General features: G+C 43.5%; 1 protein-coding gene and 1 pseudogene across 1 annotated transcript; one reads left to right on the top strand and one right to left on the bottom strand.

The window, feature by feature from the left end:
* The window catches only part of LOC119434516 (DNA-directed RNA polymerase, mitochondrial-like), a 30,345-nt pseudogene extending 15,368 nt beyond the window's left edge, over window positions 1-14,977 (bottom strand).
* Window positions 14,978-17,887: 2,910 nt separating this feature from the next.
* On the top strand, window positions 17,888-19,355 carry LOC125941706 (uncharacterized). Its single transcript, XM_049659515.1, has 2 exons — window positions 17,888-17,982; window positions 18,866-19,355. Exons 1-2 carry the CDS (start codon window positions 17,913-17,915, stop codon window positions 19,330-19,332), a joined length of 537 nt encoding a protein of 178 aa, XP_049515472.1. The 5' UTR covers window positions 17,888-17,912; the 3' UTR covers window positions 19,333-19,355.
* The last annotated feature ends 212 nt before the right edge of the window (window positions 19,356-19,567 follow it).

Genomic DNA, 19,567 nt, shown 5'->3' with positions numbered 1-19,567 from the left:
ACTTTCTGCTTTATAAAGACATATTATAAGATTTAAATTGTAATGTTTATGCTGGTGGCATAAGTAACACATTGACACATTACTAATGCATCCCAGCTACGGCTACTAGTGTGAACAAATGAAGTAAAATAAAGCTAACCCAAATACACACACTAAAAGTATTTGCATAGGTCAATAAACTTTACATGAAGCTGCAATTTGTTTTCCCGTACAAACATGGTGTACAGCATGTCAACTAATAGTATCAACTGATAGTATTGCACTTCTTGTACCACGTCAGGAAGTCTAAAATTGACCTCCTGGATGCGTGAGAGGAGTAGAAAAAAAATCTTTTAGTGTACCAAAAGCTTTCTTTAATCTCTGCAAGACTTTCCAAATGGAATGTTGAAAGTTCTGAGGCCGAGAAAGGCCAAAATTGATGGATCACAGATCAGAAGGCAGCTTAAAGGAAAGAGGTGGCACTTACAGTAGGAGTGGCTAAGAAGAGACCTGGTGTTCCTCACAAAGGCATCTTTGAGCTTCACTCTCCATGCCGCTTCCAATTCCTGCACCTGCTTTCTCTGTTGGCAACAGAAAAGAGCACAGAGACATGTAAAAATTGCATTCCCAATTGCTGACTAACACATATCCTGATGTCCATCGAAAAACGAGAAAAAAAAAAAAAAAAGTTTTATTATCTGCTAATGTGCGTTTTATGATCAATTAATGTTTTCACTGAAACACCAGGTATGTGCGCGCACTCTTGCAGAAGAACGTTATCTGAGAGTTGAAATTGGTGGTGTCCTATCTTTAAGTGTACCGCAACTTTGAAATTGCTCATTTATTGTGAATCTTGCATGCATCAGACATAGTGGTCTAGTACCAATACTGTGATCCACCTGCTGTGGTCTAGTACCAATAAAACAAAAATTTTTGCTGACCATTTGAAGGACTTTCTCAGAAGGATTGGTCAGCTTTGCCACTGACTGCACAGTGACTTCGCCGTCGGTCTCTAAGGCCATCTGTTCACGGGCACACACTCGAAGTTCGTCTATGGTGGGCAGGTCACCAGGAATCTCGTGAGGTTTGTGCTGCAACAAAAAGTTAGCAAGCATTAAAACGTCACTGCGTAGCTTTGCTACAGTTGCACTTCAAAAACATGGCATCTGTCACAATGGCAACTAGTACCAGCTTTAAGCAAAAAAAGAAAAATAATTTATAGCACTGGATGAAAGGCACAGCAATTCATCAGTAATTTTTGAGATCAGACTACCACTTAGTAATATACAGTAAAAGCTCGATGATACGAATCTCACGGGGTCACAAAAAATATTCGTATTAGCCGAAATTCGTATCATCGAAACACAATTAAAACTACTGTCGAATCTCGATAATTCGAACTCGAAGGGGCCCGAAATTTTGTTCGAATTAAAAGGACGTATTTTTGAAGTATTCGTGCACCATAGCACGATGCACGAACGGTGCGAGTCGTGAAATATCGCGGCGCGCAAGCGCATAGCAAGCGCGGGCCACGAAACTGCCCACGCCGGCTAACGGTCGCTTCCCGATAACGACAGAAAACGAAGCTTCAGGGAGCGAGCGGGCGGCGCCGGCACACGGGTGCGCGCGGAGACCGTCGAAGGTGAGGGAGGAGGGCGGCAGGGAAGCGGATTTGGCCGCGTCAACTCCGCCGCTTCGGTGGCTCTCCTCGCCCTCCCTCTCAACTCCCTCGTAGCTCTCTCACCTTCGACTCCGTGCGCACATCTCCGTGCGCGCCCGCCGCCGTGCTGGCGCCAGCTTATTTTAGCCGCCCCCTGAAGTTTCGTTTTCTGCCATTATCGGGAAGCGAGCGTTTGCGGGCGTGGCAGTTTCGTTGGCCCGACTGTGCCTCCGCCGCTGCTTCCCTCTGCGCTGCTGCCGCAGCGTGCAAGATCAACATGTGACTAAAAAATAGAGGAGAAGGGTTCACTGCCATTTTATCCGCGTGGCTGAGACGTCGGCACTAGTGTGTGCTAGAATACGGTTGTCTAGAACACTCTAGTCGGCACGTACACGCTTGTTCCGGCGCGATGCAGAAACGGCGACCTTGCAATTTGAGAGAGGGAGAAATTTCCGCCGCGGGTTCTTTTTTTTTCCGTTCCCTCGCGCGCGGCATTGAGGGGTCTCTCCTGAGGTTTTGCTCTATGGCGGTGTCGGAGCAATGCCGGTCGGAGGCGCCGCCGCCTTATTTGGCGCGGTATGTTCGAAATAAGCGTGTTCGAATTAACGAGATTCGACTGTAGCTAAATTAAAGAGTCAGAGGTGAACTCACTCAGGCACATGTACGTAAAAAGCATTTATTTCTTGAAGCGCCACCGCTTCAAACTCTTCGCGCCCAGTCCCGGAGTGCGCGCTGTCCGGCGCCGCGCCTCCGCACCAAAAGAGAAGGAGAGAAAGCGCGTGACTGCGCGCTGTTCTCTTTCGCGGCCGTCGGTGGGGCAGCGTTTATTCGTATCAACCGACGCAGGCTGAAAATCGATTCGTAACAACCGTTCTCTAGCACGTTGCAAAGTAATGGGGCTCGGCCGGGACCACAGAAAAATCGTATCATCGAGCTTTTACTGTATATAGATATATATATATATGTACATACGGTCGACATTCGTTACAATAAACTGTGATAAACCAGCATAAAAGGTTCGTTATAGCTGAAGTGTGTTCTTTCCAAAGTAAGGGTCGCGGTATGTTGTGAAATGGCGGAACTTCAAATATGCCAACGTCTAACCTGTAGGCGATCGCAAACACAAAACATTGAAATTAAAATAAATAACTATAGATAAACGGGTTTACGTGGTAATCATAAAACCATGCGGCACGGCATCTTCCTGTTAGCCATTTTGCCGACGCTGGTTGCTGACAAACGATAGTTTTCCCGCACTAGACTGTATAGACACTCGCACAATGACAAGATTAATGGTGGAGAGACGGCCGGCCAGCACTGCCATACCGGCCGCACAGCACAAGTGTGCCACTGCCACCAATGACACAAACAATGGCTAAAATATGTTTTTCACACAAAACAGTGGCCTGTAGAATAAACCGATGTCTTAATTTTATCTTTCATGACAAGCGATGACTACTGTCAAATCTTTAGCACGAACGAGAGCTGTGGTATGAAGCAAGTTCAACTCAGATATCCTAACTCGGAGCCCACATTTGGCTGCCGCTGCACTGCATGTCAGGCGGCTCAACAGCATCATGTGCCTTGCAGTCTGGAAGCCACGAATAACAGCATATCTTTTTATTGCGATAGCAATTATAAGGACACTTATTATAGCGCCAGGCAAGTAGTAATGAGTTGTAAATCACTTCACATTATATGCAGCTGTCTAAAACCACAACATTCCTTTGGATGATCTTGTCTGGCACACACCGCTAACTTCTGTGGTTGAATTAGAAAGAACATTGGACCAACATTAACTCTATATAATTTATTTTTAGTTCAATTTCATTCTTCTAGAATACACTAGAAACAACCTCCAGGACTAAAAGCTGAGTACTGTTCCTAAGCTGAGTATATGAATATATGTTGAGCATACCAGTACTTTCTGGGTCTTCAGCCTCCGCAAGAGCTTGCAGTCGTAGTTTCTTGGGAATGTGGAAGGCGCTGGTACAAAGCCTGGCATCACCTTCTGAATTGCCTGTCGAATACACACATAATGATCAATGCAGAAAACTAAGATCCTGCATCATCACTACCAGAAGCACCAACCTATTCTAATTGCACAGCAGGGTGAAAGTATCTCCCAAAGATCTCAAACACGGCTGTCTTGTATAAGCTCAACCTATGCTATGCCTGTAAATGTTTTTCACTGGCACTCCATCTTGAAATCCTAATAACCACCAGCTAGTACCTGTTCAATGGCCCACCAACGTTCACTTCGACCTGTTAATCTCTGAGAGAATATAATCCACCTACATTTGACGTCTGATCCATGCTGCCACGTTGGCATCTCCTACCGATACACCCATCATTCTTGCTTCGTTGCATAAATCTCTGCTTTCTTTCAAATTTCAGCACTGTGTACTATTACCTTAATATGAGTGGGCATAACTATTGCTAATCAAAACTCTTAACTACAAACGGGCGCAAGCCACCTGCCTCCCCCCCCCCTTCCCCCATTTCCAGTTGAATCTCCATAATATGAATACTTTAATACTACAACAAAAATACACTTGCACAATATAAATTTATACCACATGAAGGCCAACTGCAAGAAAATTTTGAACAATTTTCTATGGTCTAGGTACATGGTGGCCACCAAGCAAAACTTTTACGCTTGAAATCTGCAAGTATGTGTCATAAAAAGCCAGCAAAGATCTACGGTTTTGATAACAAAACAGAAAGTAATGTCACAATTACAGCGCACTGAAAATGACGCAGAAACTGGGAATATTGAGAAACAACATTTGCCTAGGCGCCCAGACGGTACAGCGTGATCAGCACACATGCGTGATTCTAAGATCTGTGCTTACCACCAAGTGCACACATTGTCTTCTAAAGGCTCACTCACACTAGGCCGACACGACACCGATTTTGGTCTGCCGACTGTTGGCGACAGCAGTCTACAGGACGGAAAACGCTGTGGTCAACGGTTTAAAGGAAGGATAACGCTGCCGCCAGCAGTCCGCAGAGCGAAATCGGTGTCGTGTCGGCCTAGTGTGAATGAGCCTTAAGCGGTATTCAGAGGCAGTCAAATTAAGCCATTGCCAGCCCTGCAGCGTTATTAAGGTTAGTTCAATTGTATATGCTGCTCACTTATAGCCAATTCAGCCAAAGTAAAATTTCACTGTAGGTGGCCTTTAAAATGAACTACATTTTCAAACCTGGACTTGAAAAAGAAAATACCACTTATCTCAAATTACACGTAGGTAATACCCAGAAGCGTATTATAGAAATTCATATGACAAATATATATAGTGCATGCACAGTATCGCGAGAACTTTCCAAGATACTCAACAGAAATTGCTCTGTTCAGGTGCCTATGAACTCTGTCAGAGGAAAAGATAATTGAAATACATTTCTTCCATCTTCAGTCATCTGAACAGTCTATAAATCACAACAGCCACACCATTTAAAAGTTTAGCTACAGAGAAAAAACCCCTTTCAGGTGCAGTCCACAAACAAGACACGTAGGCATTTCAGAAACTTGTTAAATAAATTTTTGCCAGCACGGATGAGGGGAAAAAAAAAGACATTCACGCATAACACCCCCCCCCCCCCTTCTATTCCAGCACTTTTTCTAAGAGCATACGTCATGCTTGAGAAGTAATTCCATGGCACAAGTGAAATTTTAAACACCTGAATATGTATGTGATACGTTCTAAGCAGGGTTGTTTACATTACTGTTTCTAATTTCTCAAACCTATGTAGCACTGCCATGCAATAATGTAGACACAGTAGGTGAAAAGCTGTGTAGACATTTGTATGGCTTCCCCATGTGATACAGATTACCATGACCGAATGTTCCAGACAAACCTGACACCTCAAAAGGATTAACTGTGTTCATTAAAGCAGTCACATTTGCTGTTGCTTTTGTTATTGGTATATTTTAGAGTGATGAATAGCGCACAAATATTGTATGCTTTGGATGTCTCAAAAGGTGCAGTTTACAGAGTGCCAACACATATTTTCACAACTGTAGACTATACCAGACTATACCACACAATTCTAGCATGGTAAAGGTTGAAACTTGGCAAGTATGGCGGTTGGGATACAACTATAGAATATTCTAATTTGACACTAATGCTCGTCTTGAAATGTAAGACCTGGTGTCATCAACATTATCATGACGCCGTGACAGAGAGCAAAATTTGCTAACGTCGTGTAGGCAATAAAGCTGGCTATGAAGACGTCACTCATAAAAACATTAACAAACATGTTATGGTTGTTTCTTCTGGCTGCATTCACTTGTGGCAGCCACAGCTATTGCAGGAACAGAGAGAACCAATGTATCATGACATCACAATGCAACCACGTCCTGGGTACCGCAACTGGTTTGCAGAAACAAGTATTTTGTTAAGTTATTTAGGGCACTCAGATGCTTGCCAGTACTTCTTTCTATACTCGCAGAGAACTTTCAGCGACAATGAAGAGAAAGCTACGGGGGCAGAGCTTCTGTACATGTGTTACTGCGCCAAGTAGTCTGGCATAGCTTGACAGTGCTTTTGGTTTCTTGAAACGGATACTGAATCTGCTTGGCTCCCACATGTGACGGTTTCGCAATTGCCCAAGCACAGATAAGAAAGTAAAATATAAGTCAAATTAACCACTCAGTGGTGTATTTTGTCTCTTATTCTACTGATGTAATTTTTCCTTTTCTCTCTACCAAATATTTTCCTAACACAGACAAGAATGTGTAACTATTTTCAAGAGCACTCTTACATCAGCGTGCTTTTGTTCTGTAGCTTTCTGTTCACTGCCAGAGGAAATTGTCTGCTAGTATAGGCTTCACAGAGGCTGGAGCTTCATTTAACGCATAAGAATGGCAAGTCAAAATGTCGTGTCAGTTACTTCTTTAATATCTCAACAAAAGGACACGAGAAGCACACAGCAAGAGAGTTACCTCAAGCACACGCTCCCGCTGATTCCCGAGAAATTTACAATCCTTGAACAGTTGCTGAGGAACGATGCCCTAAAAATAACAACAGTCAAGAGATCAGTCACTTGCAATGGAATACAAAAATGTGCACTCACTACCTGAAAGCCCCCCACAAAATGTCCCATCCATTTCTTGCAGGTTTACAGCGGATATTTTTTTTTTTCTTCATCATGGGCCATGATCACACCACATACTTCTCTCTCTCTCCAAAGGCAAGTCACAAAGGGGCCGTAGAAATATGTTAAGTCAGCCTCACACACTGATCTTAACAGAATAGGCAATATGCGAAATTCCGTTAGCAAACTTTCCCAGGCATCTAGCTACCACAGCGGGTCAGGATGGTGGCACCAATTCGAACATTGACACCTTGTTTATGATTATATAGCCCGGTGTCCACCATCTTGGTCAGGTCAGGCAAGATCTGAGGAGAAGTGCACTTGCAGAGTTTGCATATTGTCTATTAACTATGACATGGGGCTGACAAGTGCTATGCTTAATTAAAATGGCAACAGCAATACCACAAATGATGACAAATTAATACGACATAAAAGTTGTCATATATTTCACTGCAAAATTAACTTATATAGAAACCTCGCAGAAGACCTACAAAAACACTTAATCATTCAGCTACTGTGCTTTGTTTGCTTTGTCTGCAACAAATGGAATTTTTATTGCAAAAGCACCATAACCTACCCACAAACGTGACTAAGCCAAGGCAGTAATTCGGGCTAATTGGTCTGTCATACTGAGAATCTATGTTGCGCTAAAAGGACAACACACAGGAGAATATGCGTTACAGCCAAACCTAATTATGACGAAATGCATTACACCAAGCTAATACCAATGTAACAAAGTAATCGTAGTTTCACTGAAATTGACATGGAAACGCATCCATTTGAGATCTTGTTTAATGAAGCACAATTTTCTGTAAATAAACATAGCACTGATCCTTCCACACTGATGAGGGTAGGCAGTGGTTATAACGAAGAATTGATTATGAAGAAGCAATTTCCTATCCCCTTTGAACTTCGTTACTGCACGGCATTGCTGTAGTTCAATTCACATACGCAGGCAAGCCCACAACCCCCCACACTTCACTGTAACTCCCACAAGACTGAAAGGCTGTCTGCACAAACTTGCCCATCTGATCATAATCACAGATTTTGTGTTTCTTGTACTGTCATTCTCTTTGTCGAGACTGCAAAATCTTCAGCTATTTCATCGATAGCTAAAAGCACGAGGTTACGCTATGCTACAAAGAACAACGGAAAACTGCTGTTCCTGCTCAGTCTTTTTGTGTGCCTTCGTATTTTTTTCTTCTTTCTTTCCATGCTTAGAAGCAGCAAATAGTCCAAGAAAGCGTAGCAAACAAATAACAGATTGGGCATGCCTGTTATCTAATACGTTTCCACACAGTGCACTTGTGTCTGCACCCCACTAGGCCAGTTCCGAAGGCAGCGCACAGTGATATTGATTACACATGCGCTGACAGCCCAAATACGGTTATTAGAACCCACGTCCCCCCTTAACACTTACCGGCTATTCACTATAATATGTGTTTGTGGGCTATCCCCATTATCAGCCTCTTTTATGTCTACTTGGAAGACGCTCCCCCAGCAATCTCCAGTTACAGCTGGCTTGTGACAACTCCAACTTATGCAAGCAAATTTCCTATCTCATCATACCATCTAATCTCATCTGTTGCCACCCTCAACTGCTGTTCCCTTCCCTTGACCGCCGCTCTGTTACTCTAATAAAATACTGGTTATCTGCTCGACGCCATTCTACATGGTCTGCCCAGCTCCATTTCTTGTTCTTAATCTCAGCTAGAATATTGGCTACACTCATCTACTCATTAATCTGTACCACTATCTTCCTCTCACTTAATGGTATGCCTTTTTCTTCCATCGTTCGCTGCACTGTTCTTAGCTTTTCAAATGCCTTTGTTCACTTCCAAGTTTCTGCTGCATAGGTAGGTAGAGGTATCATGGAATGATTGTGTACAACCATTGCAAGCTATAGATACCAGCAAAAGCAAATCGCAGTCAACATATTCTAACAGACATATTAATGTAGGACAGTGTCTGCTCCTACTCAAGTCAATTGCAGTTAGGAGAAGAAAAAAAAAAGCATCATGAATTCAATGTTGCCTCACATGAGCCTTCATTTCCTCAATGACTTTCTCCACATTGTCCTGGGAGAAGTTTTTCTGCAATGTGTGGCACTCGAGCAGAGCTGCAAATGTGGCAGCATTCGGCTGTATGCGGTCGTGTTCCATGGTGCGCATGATTTCTTGTACACGAGACAACTTCCCCTGTAAAGCAAGGAATTGTTCATGAAATACAATGTGAGCCAAAACACCGGGACGCCATGTGATGTTTTTTGCACATGTGGCACTTCAACCATGTTGCTTTTCTTAACGAGGCAACCATATGCTTTTCTCAATATTGCTGTTTTTCTCACAGCCATAAGGCTTCACAGCTTTCCGAGTGCCATTTAAGCCTAACAATGAAGCTTTGGATTTGAGCTCACACTAAACTGCCATTGTAGGTTCCCAACCTGTGAGACACTGAGAGAGGTATATCAAATCTGCGTAGCAATGTCGAAACATTCTGTCGGATTGTGCAGCCAATGAGCCTGAACTCATTGGCTGCATATAAAAAGAAAGCTTTTTTTGTTTTGTTTTGCTTCAAACGAAGACAACGGTGAAAAAAAAAACCTGAAAATTGGCACTGAAAAAAATAGTTGCCAAAAGCTGTCAAAATTTTTCAGGGAAATAAATGCCAATAAATGCCTGCCAAATTTGTAAAAAACATGGATGTCAAAAAATCCAATTCCAACGTATAATCCATTGCTTGTTACTGACACTGGCAATAATGGTGGCTAGAGGCATGCGAGCCAATTACGAAAAGCAAAAAGAAAACAACTGTTAGAAAACCTCAGCCCAGAAGACAAGAAAGCTCATTTGTTATTGTGAAGCTAATGGCCAACTGTTTGTAGCTGAGACTAGGCTGTGTGCTAACCATTTAGCGGTAGGTAATGCCACACACTGTCGTCTAACTTTTCACCGGCGCCCGTTCTCACCAGTTTTTACCCGTTATTAAATTATTGCTCGGTGCAAAAAACACCTACAGCACCTGAAATTTCTTTAACAATGTCGTCCATTCCGCGGCAAAGGAAGCATGTATGATATGACTGTGTGCACATCAAGTGCTGCACTTTCTCAAATGTATGCAAGCACCAACAGTTACTCTGGAATGTATGCTAAGTTATGTATAAAAAGTAGACACACTTGACCCATAAGACTGAATTGACAACTGGCAACTGTGCTTGCTGCTATCACTGTAATTTGCATTCCTCGTCTTTCTGGACACAAGTTTGCCTTACAAAGAGTTGGATTTCTAACTAATATTTGTGACAGTATTTAGTTCTTCACTGTGATTGCAACACGAAGGTATAAGCCTCACCTTTGCAGCATAGCCTCTGATGAGGGAGTTGTAGATTCCAATATCGACCACAGTAATGCCTTTCTTCTGTTCCCTATTTCGCTGTCGATGATAGTGCAGTGCGGACAGGGCTTGATCCAACTGAAAAAATGTTGATGGGTAACACACACATCATGATCTAGTTGCACAAGCTCAGCAAAAATAAAATTGTTGCCATGGCAATCTTGTCTACTGCCCTGCTATCTCCTGAGCTTTCCGTGACGCTATCAGTTTTCTGGCAACCGTGTAAAGGCAGTAATAAAAAAGGGAAAGTGAAATTCTAAGTTCGCATAGTTGGAGTAGCTTTGCTTAGCTAGAAACCTTAGCCAGAATACTATGCTAGCAGGAATTAGAACTCACTTTTGTTTGCCTTCTGCTCTCTTTTGCGCCATTTTCTCCACCTAAGTACAAACTCCCAAAAAAGAAATCCCTAAAGACTCAAGTCTGTTACAGAATAAAGAGTCCTTCATAAGCAATCCTTAGGGTATGCTTTAGCCTCAAGGCTAACTGATTTCTCCATTCAAATACTACATCTGAAATGCTTCCATAAAACAACTGTAGAACCTATCTGAATGAAATATGTTGCACTTAGTGAGAGATGACTAAATTATGCTTGTGTTGAAGCACACTTTTGGTTTAGGGGTTTAAATTAAATAATTGCCAAAATTCAGCAAATTTCTAATAAAATTTAAGCACAAGGTTACTAGCTACAAAATTCTACATTAAATACAGATACAAAAGTAAGCAAACTGTATCTGTTGGATCCTCTAAAGCGGAAAAGTACAATGTATTAGCTTTTGTGAAATTGTTACATCACTCATGCAAGTTTTGCAAAGCTTCTTGAAATACTTTTAAGATATTATTGGTATAATTCAGAGCGGCATATAATAAAACAATTCTGGATGTTTTACTTAATACCGCTGTTTATTGCAGAGTTACAGAATGATTAAATTCAAGCTGCATTTTTTCCAAACTTTTTTATTTCTATACATTTTTGCAATTGGCTAGGAGAAGAGGGACACTGAAGAAATATAGAATACCGTATAGACTCGAGTAAGGGCCGCACTTCCTTTTCACAATTTTCCTGAGATGCAGCCCTTACACAGGACCAAACCTTTTTGTCAAAATGGTGCCAGCGCAGTTTTGACTTGTGCACGCCCCGGATGCACCATTGCATCAGAGGTCAACGCGCAGCTCTCACCATCTAGTAGCAGCACGTGGAAGTACACAGCAAGCCATAATTTGCCAATGCGCGAGCGCAGCATCGGGACACCGAACGCGATTGCTTCTCCATTTAAATTTTTTCTCCAAATTTCGGGCTGCCAAGTTGGGGATGCGGCCCTTACACGTGTCTATACAGTATCAAGTTGAGCTAGGTTGCAAGATTAGGCTTCTCTAAAGACAAAGTCATCATTCGTAACGAGAACAGAGCTTTTGCAAGTGGGAAAACGAAAAAATTTGAGTAGTGCCACCTATTTTGAACTACGGTGCCACGCATATGATGTCAGCCCTGGCGCTCCCCGACACCCACTAACGCTCCCACCTCTGACACCTGCTGACTCAAAGAGAGATGTAGAGAGACAGCTCTGTGAGGATTAGGTCAAATCATCCGTTTTGGTGTGGGTGATCCACATTCAGGAGCAGCATCGGAACCTTTGGTGGCAATTTTCTACACACAGTCATACATTGGCACAAATAAAACAATAGACTTCTAGATGAATACTCTACCAATCTAACTTAGCTTAATACTTTCCTTTAGTGTCACTTTAAAGGAGCGCTGACGTACTGACACATAATTTTGAAATTGTGCAAATTCAACTACGTACTTGCTTCTCATGCATAAATGGATCACATTTAGCAAGTATGAAGGTGGGAAACACTTAAAAGATTATTTATTTTTATACCAAAATTGGTCTCAAAATGCCAGAACTGGCGTCGACATTACCATCATCATCATCATGTCATGGTCATGACACAGAACAAAATTTGCAGACATCATGTGGCAAAGAGGCTAGGTTGGTGGTGCAAAGTGAAAACTACAGTGCTTCAGGCTGCGCTTGCATGTGGTGTATCGTGATCTCATGACACATCGAGCGGCGGGGTGCCAAAACCGAAACTGGATTTTACAATAGTTTGTATTTCTTGTTTGATGTGTATATTACTGGTTAGTGCTATTGAAATTGGTTTGCTATAATAAATTATTTAGGGCCCTCTGGCACTTACCAGCAATTTTTTTATGTTTAGAGGGTTCTGGCCTTCATTTATTAGAAAAAATTATAAGTCAGAAATGTCCTCATCCCGTTGCTCAAAAAAGGGTGCACTGCAATATCACGACAATCAGCTCGGAAAGGTTAAGCAATAAGGGAATTCATCAGCTACAGCCATAGGCACACTCACCAGGTTTGCGTGTACGCACACTTCGACAAAGGCCCGCATGCTCATCCGGATCTGCATCTCCTGCGCCAGCTTTTCAAGGTCCGCTTTCTTAACCTTAGCCACCTTCTCTTGTTGCGAAGGAGTCAGCCGGAGTACGGCAGGGTCGGCCTTTTTTTTGGAAACTGACAGAACAGGCAACTTCAAAGTCGGCCCTTGCTGGTACTCTTCCGTCAGGTCTACATCATAATGTACAGCATCGTGAGACGTCAAGGGCAACACGGACGGCAAGAGCTCCGTATCGCCTTGAAGGACCAGTAGGTCCTCTTCCTCTGTGGGCAGTGACTCCCTCAAGTGGCTCTGGCTCGAAGTTGCTGATGCATGTGCAGTTGCAGTGACTTCATCCTGCAAGTTCAATGTGCATCATTGCAGGCAGCTATTTACAGAAGACAGGCATGATTCAAAATCCCAGTTTATTTATATAACAGGGTGTCTACTACGTTGGGGCCTTTCAATTCCCTGATACCTCTTTCTTTCTTCTTCCATTCTTTTTCTCTTTTTTGCTGCTGTTATGAAAATTATCTGGCAGCCTATCACACCGAGATTCAGGAACAAGTAGAAAATGGTTGTTTCTAGATTGCCAAGTTCATATGCCAGTCCACAATTTTCAACGACTACTACCAGTAAGCTGTAAATCAGGTGACTGAATCATGTGTTCCATGATATTCTAGTTACTCCCCCAGTCCCGCATTAACAAAACCAGCAAAAGACACCATTATTTGCGGATTGCATAGGTTCTATTTAAAACTTCACTTTCTTCTTCACTAGCTTTGCCATAACCACTGTGGATACCAATTTCCTCTGTCCAAAGCAACAGGGATGAAGATTTCCCATTTTTTTCCTTGATATTTCTAGATCTGTCAAATTCCCTGAAAACACCAGGTATTCTCTGACAGCAGAACCCCTGAAAAGTAAATGAAGTGATTCCCCTATTGCATCTTCAATGCATTCTGAAAATGTTTAGTTCAGAAAGCTCTTGGATAATTTCATTATTAGAACTTGGCTTCCCAGAGCAGGGCAAAATAGCCGTAAGTAGTTGACAAGAGAACACTAATAAGGCATGAGTAATATATGCGCTGATAACTGATATTCAAGCTGGTTTTTTGTTGTTGTTGTTTTTTATACAAGTGCCCTTACAAGAGTACAATGTGGCCCCAGTCATGCATTAGAAGCATTTATATTCTAGATGTGCGCTATTGAAAATGTTTCTTTTTGAAATGCTTGCATTAGTTTTACGAGTGCAGCTGATTTAATTCAAGGCTCTGCAGAAGAATGTACAGAAAACTGCTTTATGGGTATCTTTGTACTGACATTTCTCATTTATAAAAGTGAACCAGACAAAGATGCGCCGCTACTTACGTAATTGTCTACACTGGACACTTCAGTGTTGAAGGCACATTTTTCACAAGTGATGGTGCAGCCAGCGCAGTTGATTGGCAACGATATAACGTTGCACGTTGAAGGAATGGTCAGTATGATTTCCTTCCTATGATACGCGTTTCCGTTTGAAAGCTGGCCAGGTCCTTCCAGTTTCATTTTGTGGGCTTCGAGAACTGGAAGAAATCAGTCACTTATTGAACAGACGAAAATGAGCACTTTAGGCGCCGTTCTTGGGACTGACAAAAGGACATAATATACAAGCTGAGGGACAACAGCTTCCTAACGTTAGCAAAGAATGAAACTAACAAAACCTGACATCCCCCCCCCCCAAAAAAAAAAAAAAAGATTTTTAAAAAGCGCTACTTAACCGACGTAATTTTTGTGAAAATTATCAACGCTCAAGGCAGTCACGGCTTGCACGCAACAACAGTTTTTCATCCGAGTTTCGCTTATGCACGCCGGTGTTCATGCTATGCCGGCAAATAATGAGGCACTGGAGTTAATTATGACAGTAGTATATTGACAAACCAAGCTAGCATACCTTTCATCAGCTCCTTGTACTGGTTTCTCCTCTGCTTCCCAACCTTGGTCTTCCTCGTTTTTGGTTTGTAAGAAAGTTCTGCGCTCGTTGCGTAAGGCATCGCTTGGCTCCTTTCTGCAGCAGAGGCGGTGGGGTGACAAGATCAAATAACCACGTAAGATAACTCACACCTATGTCTGTAGCATTTGGTAAAGCATTACAACCTTACTTTGGCGCTCTAAAGACAAGTCGTCATTGATTTCCATTCCGAGGAGGACGAAACGACCTACCATTGGTACACCGATGTTCTAGAAGCGTCCTCGCGGTATCTTCGCAGCGCGAACTGCCTTGCGTGTGATTTGCAGAGCGAAGTGTCCAAACAAGTCTCCGCACCGAACGTAGATGGTCACAAGATAGCGAGCACTTCCTAACAACTGAATTATACATAACAATCGAGCTTGTTGGGCTGTTGCTAGGAGCACATTTTTAGCTACACAAGGGCGCGGCCATGTTTTAAGTTAGTGGCGATGTCGACGCGGCTACACGGCTTCAAGGAGCATTCCTCAGAGGCGTAGCCAGTACGCGGAAAAGCGGGAAAAGCTTGGAGTGCAACGTTACTATATGATGAGGATGAATCAACCTTTATTGGGCCCAAAGTAAATCGGTGGTGCACGCAGGCACCAGATGGGGTGGTTCCCTAGTTACGGGACCCATATGTTTCCAGCAGCTCCTGGCCCCTGTCCGTCAGTGCGAGCTGAATCGGTAGGGCGGGGCTGGATAACAAGGTCTCCCATCGCTGTTCTGTGCAGCTCTGCCAAGATGTGCGGCAGGGTGCCCTTTTTTCTTTTGCAAAAAGGACAGAGCGTATCGTGTTCCGCAGGGTACATGCGGTTCATCAGTACAGGATGCGCAAGCGATCCCGCCTGCGCTCGGGCATGGGAGTCGGCGATGGTAGTCGGCGATGGTGTTGCCTGTTACCTGCGAGTGAGCCGGGACCCACACGAGCTTTATGGCTCTTCCCAGAGGCTTGCACTTGGATAGAATGGCTCGGGCCGCGGAGGAGATTAACGTTGATACAGTGGCTGTACCCTAGAGTAGGTGTTGCTGAGGCAATTGAAAATGTTAAGCATATTACGGGATACAGAGCTCTTCTGATCGTCGGGCTTCTTCTCGGAAGAACAAACACGGAGCAACTTTTTTCGCCATGTACCACGAGCTCTTTGTTTCCACGGTGGTCCCATATCAAAGTGGCAGCCCCAGGAACCGCCCGAAAGCGCTTTCGAGGATGGAAAAGCAAGGGCAACTGTACTTTTAAGCAACAAAAGAAAAAGAACAAGGCAGACCACTGGGTCCAGCTGGGGCATCCGCGCACGTTGTTTGCAGTTAAAACTGTTAAACATGTATTTTTCGGCGTCCTTTCCTTGCTGAAACGTTGGCTCCCCTTGTTCGACCTATGTTCATCACTTCAAATTATAATATCTATCTTCCTGTGCACCTCTGTCTTGTTTGCACACCTTGTTGAATTTTATCACATGAAAATATGGGCCGGATTTGCAAATGAGCATCAACAGAAGGGACAAAAGAACGTGCTATGTCTGCCAGGCACCGGTGGAAGACCAGTCCAACCCAGACAAGGTGGAAACGATACCGCTTACATACACGCATATACTACAACACCACAGACTATCCCGTAGAACATTCCCTCCACCACACGTGACGCTAAACCGTGCAGATGCAGCCGCTTGGCGCCAGCTCCAAACTAATACGTTCCCCAGCCTTGCTCTCCGCCACACTTTTTACCCTAGCCAGTACCCCGACAGATGTCCTTTCTGTGGTGGTCACCCAAACCTCTACCATTCTACGTGGGAATGCTCCAAACCATCCGGCTTACCTAGAATACCCAACCCCTCCCCATCCCAGTGGGAAGCCGCTCTTTCCAGCACAGCCTCCGACGACCAGCGATGCCTGATCGACCGGGCCAGCCGGATAGCAGCAGCAAATGGGGCCCTGCACGGAGGGCTCCACCCTCTGGGACTTCGTTTCAAAACATCAAATAAAGTTTTCTACTACTACTATGTCTGTTATAGGTTCTGCTTTAGTTATGTGCAATAAACCCATATATTTTGTTGTCATGATACACGTTACGTCTTCCCGGTGTGATATGTCGGATAGTGCAGATTCATTTTCAAGAAACGTTCTCCACACGACAATATATTTATTAAACTGTTCGCTTGATCGACTGACGGTGCACGACGTACGCGGATATGTATCATCTTATTTCGTCACTCCGATCTGCAAGGTCATCACATATGCTCCTAGAGGCCTGCCCTCAGCTCATGAGCGTGATCTTTATTGTATTACTTATATTTTGCACTGAAAGATATCAAATTCACTTCGTTATTTCTTTCACCGTCGGTTTCAGTTATCATTTGTCTGGTACGTGTTCTCGCCAGAAGTAGTAAAGTGTATAAATAATAAAATAGCAGTACAGCAAGATAGGATAATCCGTTATTCAGATGTCAGAGTGTTACTTAAGAGATAAAGAGCCGCTGGCACTTAGATAATTCGGGCCAGAATTAAAGCATTTGTACTGGAGTAGTACAGAGCGTGTAAAGAAATTAACAATAAAAACAGTAATGTACTATTGAAAATTCTTAAAATGTTTCTTTTGTCCACTGTTTATCTTTTTGTTCCCATTTACTGCAGGCTTTACGTAGTGCGTACTCACCATTGTTCAAGGAGCAAAATCAACCAAGACTGCGCTGGTAGGGTATGCGCCAGAGATGGTTCACTTTTTTTTTCTTCCTTTATTTCTTTCTTTTATTTTTTTCCCCTTTGTTTCTTTCTTTTCTTGAGGGCTCCATTCTTTTACCGTGTCGCCTCTTTTTTATCGCTTTTCGTCTGTTTGGTGATATTATCACCTTATTAAAGTCCTTCGTCGCCGAAGGACTCTGTCTACCGGCCCCGACCTGGGTGGAGCCACCGGATTGATGATGATGATGATGATGATGATGATGATGATGATGATGATGATGATGAACCTGTGTCATGGCTCGCACCCACTAAGGGGGATAGGCCAAGAATCGGGCGGCAGTGGGTATGCTAAAGAAAATTCATATCTGAAAACAATAAACGCCAAGTAAAAGACAAAAAAAAAAGGGGGGGAGATGTTGCGCCGGATTGATTGGCTTTAATTCTTTTTCCTCGTGACCTTAATAAAGTTCGTACGCACTCACTACCACCTTATGAGAAAGCCCCCTCGTGGGTATGTTCCAATTGTGTAGAGACGTTGATAAGAAGAGTACACGTCATGCGCTTGCAGGTATGTTCAGGATTGTTAGCGGTGGCAGAGAACGTACGACGCTATGAAATAATGCACTGTTTTACAGGGCCGGAGATAAGGCATAGTGGTGCTGTGCCACGCTATGTCTTTAGGAGTTGAGCCCGTCCCGGAATTCGCCCGGATACGAAGAAATGGACTGCAGGCGTCTCGTTCCACAATCCAAAGTACTTGTTTCTATTATCATCGTTTGCATTGATGCAGGTAATCAAAACAGCTGAGCGTTAATTACGCTCCAGCTACCAATAAACTTTCTTTCTCGTTTGCTGCCCCTGCTGTAATGGCAAATAAAATAAAAGAAAGGAAACGCTTTTCAAGAGTGAAAGAGCGCACATGTGTACAGGGCTACAGGCACAGCAATGCGTTTCGTTAAGCAACGTACTGTAACGAGTGACGAACGAAACGATCGACTAAGTGCAGCTCGTGTGTATCTTTGATTCTTTGTGATGACATGTCTGTAACCGAATGCATCAGAGGATTAAAAAAAATTGTAGGTCTTCCTCGGGATTCGAACCTGTTCAGGCACTGAGTTACGCCTCACGCATGCTTCATAAAATGTCTAATATATTGAAAAATCACAAATAGCAATAACTGCGATAAATATGTATATTGAAACACGAAATATTTAAATATCAGACAAGTAAAAAAACGTGTGCATCCAGCGAGGCCATCAACTCTGATGGCTGCCCCTGGTAGAGTGGCATACACAGTATATACAATTATAGGCTCAAACTGTAGGTATACTTACAGCGCCGAAGTCGAGAAACGACAGCATAAGGAAATACACATAAAATAATTTTTGTAAAATAATATCTGTAAAATGGCATAATGTAGAACGCTGGTTGAGAGAAGAAGTAGGTTGAAGAGGATTTCCAGGAGACTGGGTAAAAATTGCAAAAGATTTCGAGGGTAAGACCAAACATTTGCGTAGCATTGGAGAAAAGGGCAAGTGATTGAGAACATTAGACATGATTTGCATAGAACTGCACAGAGGGACTCTATAGTTCTATTTCCTATCACGATAAATGATCCCGAGGATCGGAGTGACTCAGGGGAGTTCGATGTTTTCTCTCTCTCTCTCTCCCAGTTTTGACATCCGACGTTCAGTCAAGAAATTCGTGGATCGCCTCGATGATGCTGTCCGGCGCGACGATTCAGGTCACCCCCGAAGTGTTCAGTGCTGGCGTGTTGGCAACGCTGGCATCGGGTTTCAAGGCAAAGGAAAAAAGAGGCCTCGCTTACGAAGCCAGCTTCAGTGACCTGCAGATCTCGCACACTCTGGGGATCCCGCTGGTTTCAAAGGGCGTAAAGGCCTCGGTGTACATCAACTCCCTGAAGTGGCGCCTGGAAGTCCTTGTCAACGATGCCACCGGTGAAACAACGTTCAGAGACTTTCAGTTCCACCTTGGGCATGTCACCGTGAAGACCAAAGGCTTGTGGTATCTGGACCACGTCGTCGGCGCTTCACTGAACGTTCTTTTGGAGATGACTCACGATACAATGCAGAGGATAGGACAGTATGTGGGTAGAAACGCACTCCGACAGTCTTTTTGACGGCTAAGTATACTTCGTCAGCGTCGTCCTGAGAAAAAAAATTCGCCACATCAGCATGGTGTCATCGAGCCCCTATTGGTGTCAGCGGTGGCATGAGGGGTCAAAATTCTTTCAATTTTCATCAAATGACTAAAAATTTCAAGTGGTCTCACTTGACTATGGGACCTCGAACGGTTTACTCAAAATATTTCGCACTCTGTACTTATGCAAGGTTTCTTCCAGCACGCCATGCTCA

Source organism: Dermacentor silvarum, unplaced genomic scaffold (genome assembly GCF_013339745.2).
Source record: "Dermacentor silvarum isolate Dsil-2018 unplaced genomic scaffold, BIME_Dsil_1.4 Seq117, whole genome shotgun sequence".
NCBI lineage: Eukaryota > Metazoa > Arthropoda > Arachnida > Ixodida > Ixodidae > Dermacentor > Dermacentor silvarum.
This window is presented reverse-complemented; position numbering and strand designations above follow the sequence as displayed.

Bases quoted from the DNA above. Each gene is read 5' to 3' on its own strand.
- LOC125941706 (XM_049659515.1), top strand. From the start codon at position 17,913: ATGGACTGCAGGCGTCTCGTTCCACAATCCAAAGTACTTGTTTCTATT. The intron at 17,983-18,865 runs GTAATCAAAACA...TCTCTCTCCCAG, and splicing joins CATCGTTTGCATTGATGCAG to TTTTGACATCCGACGTTCAG.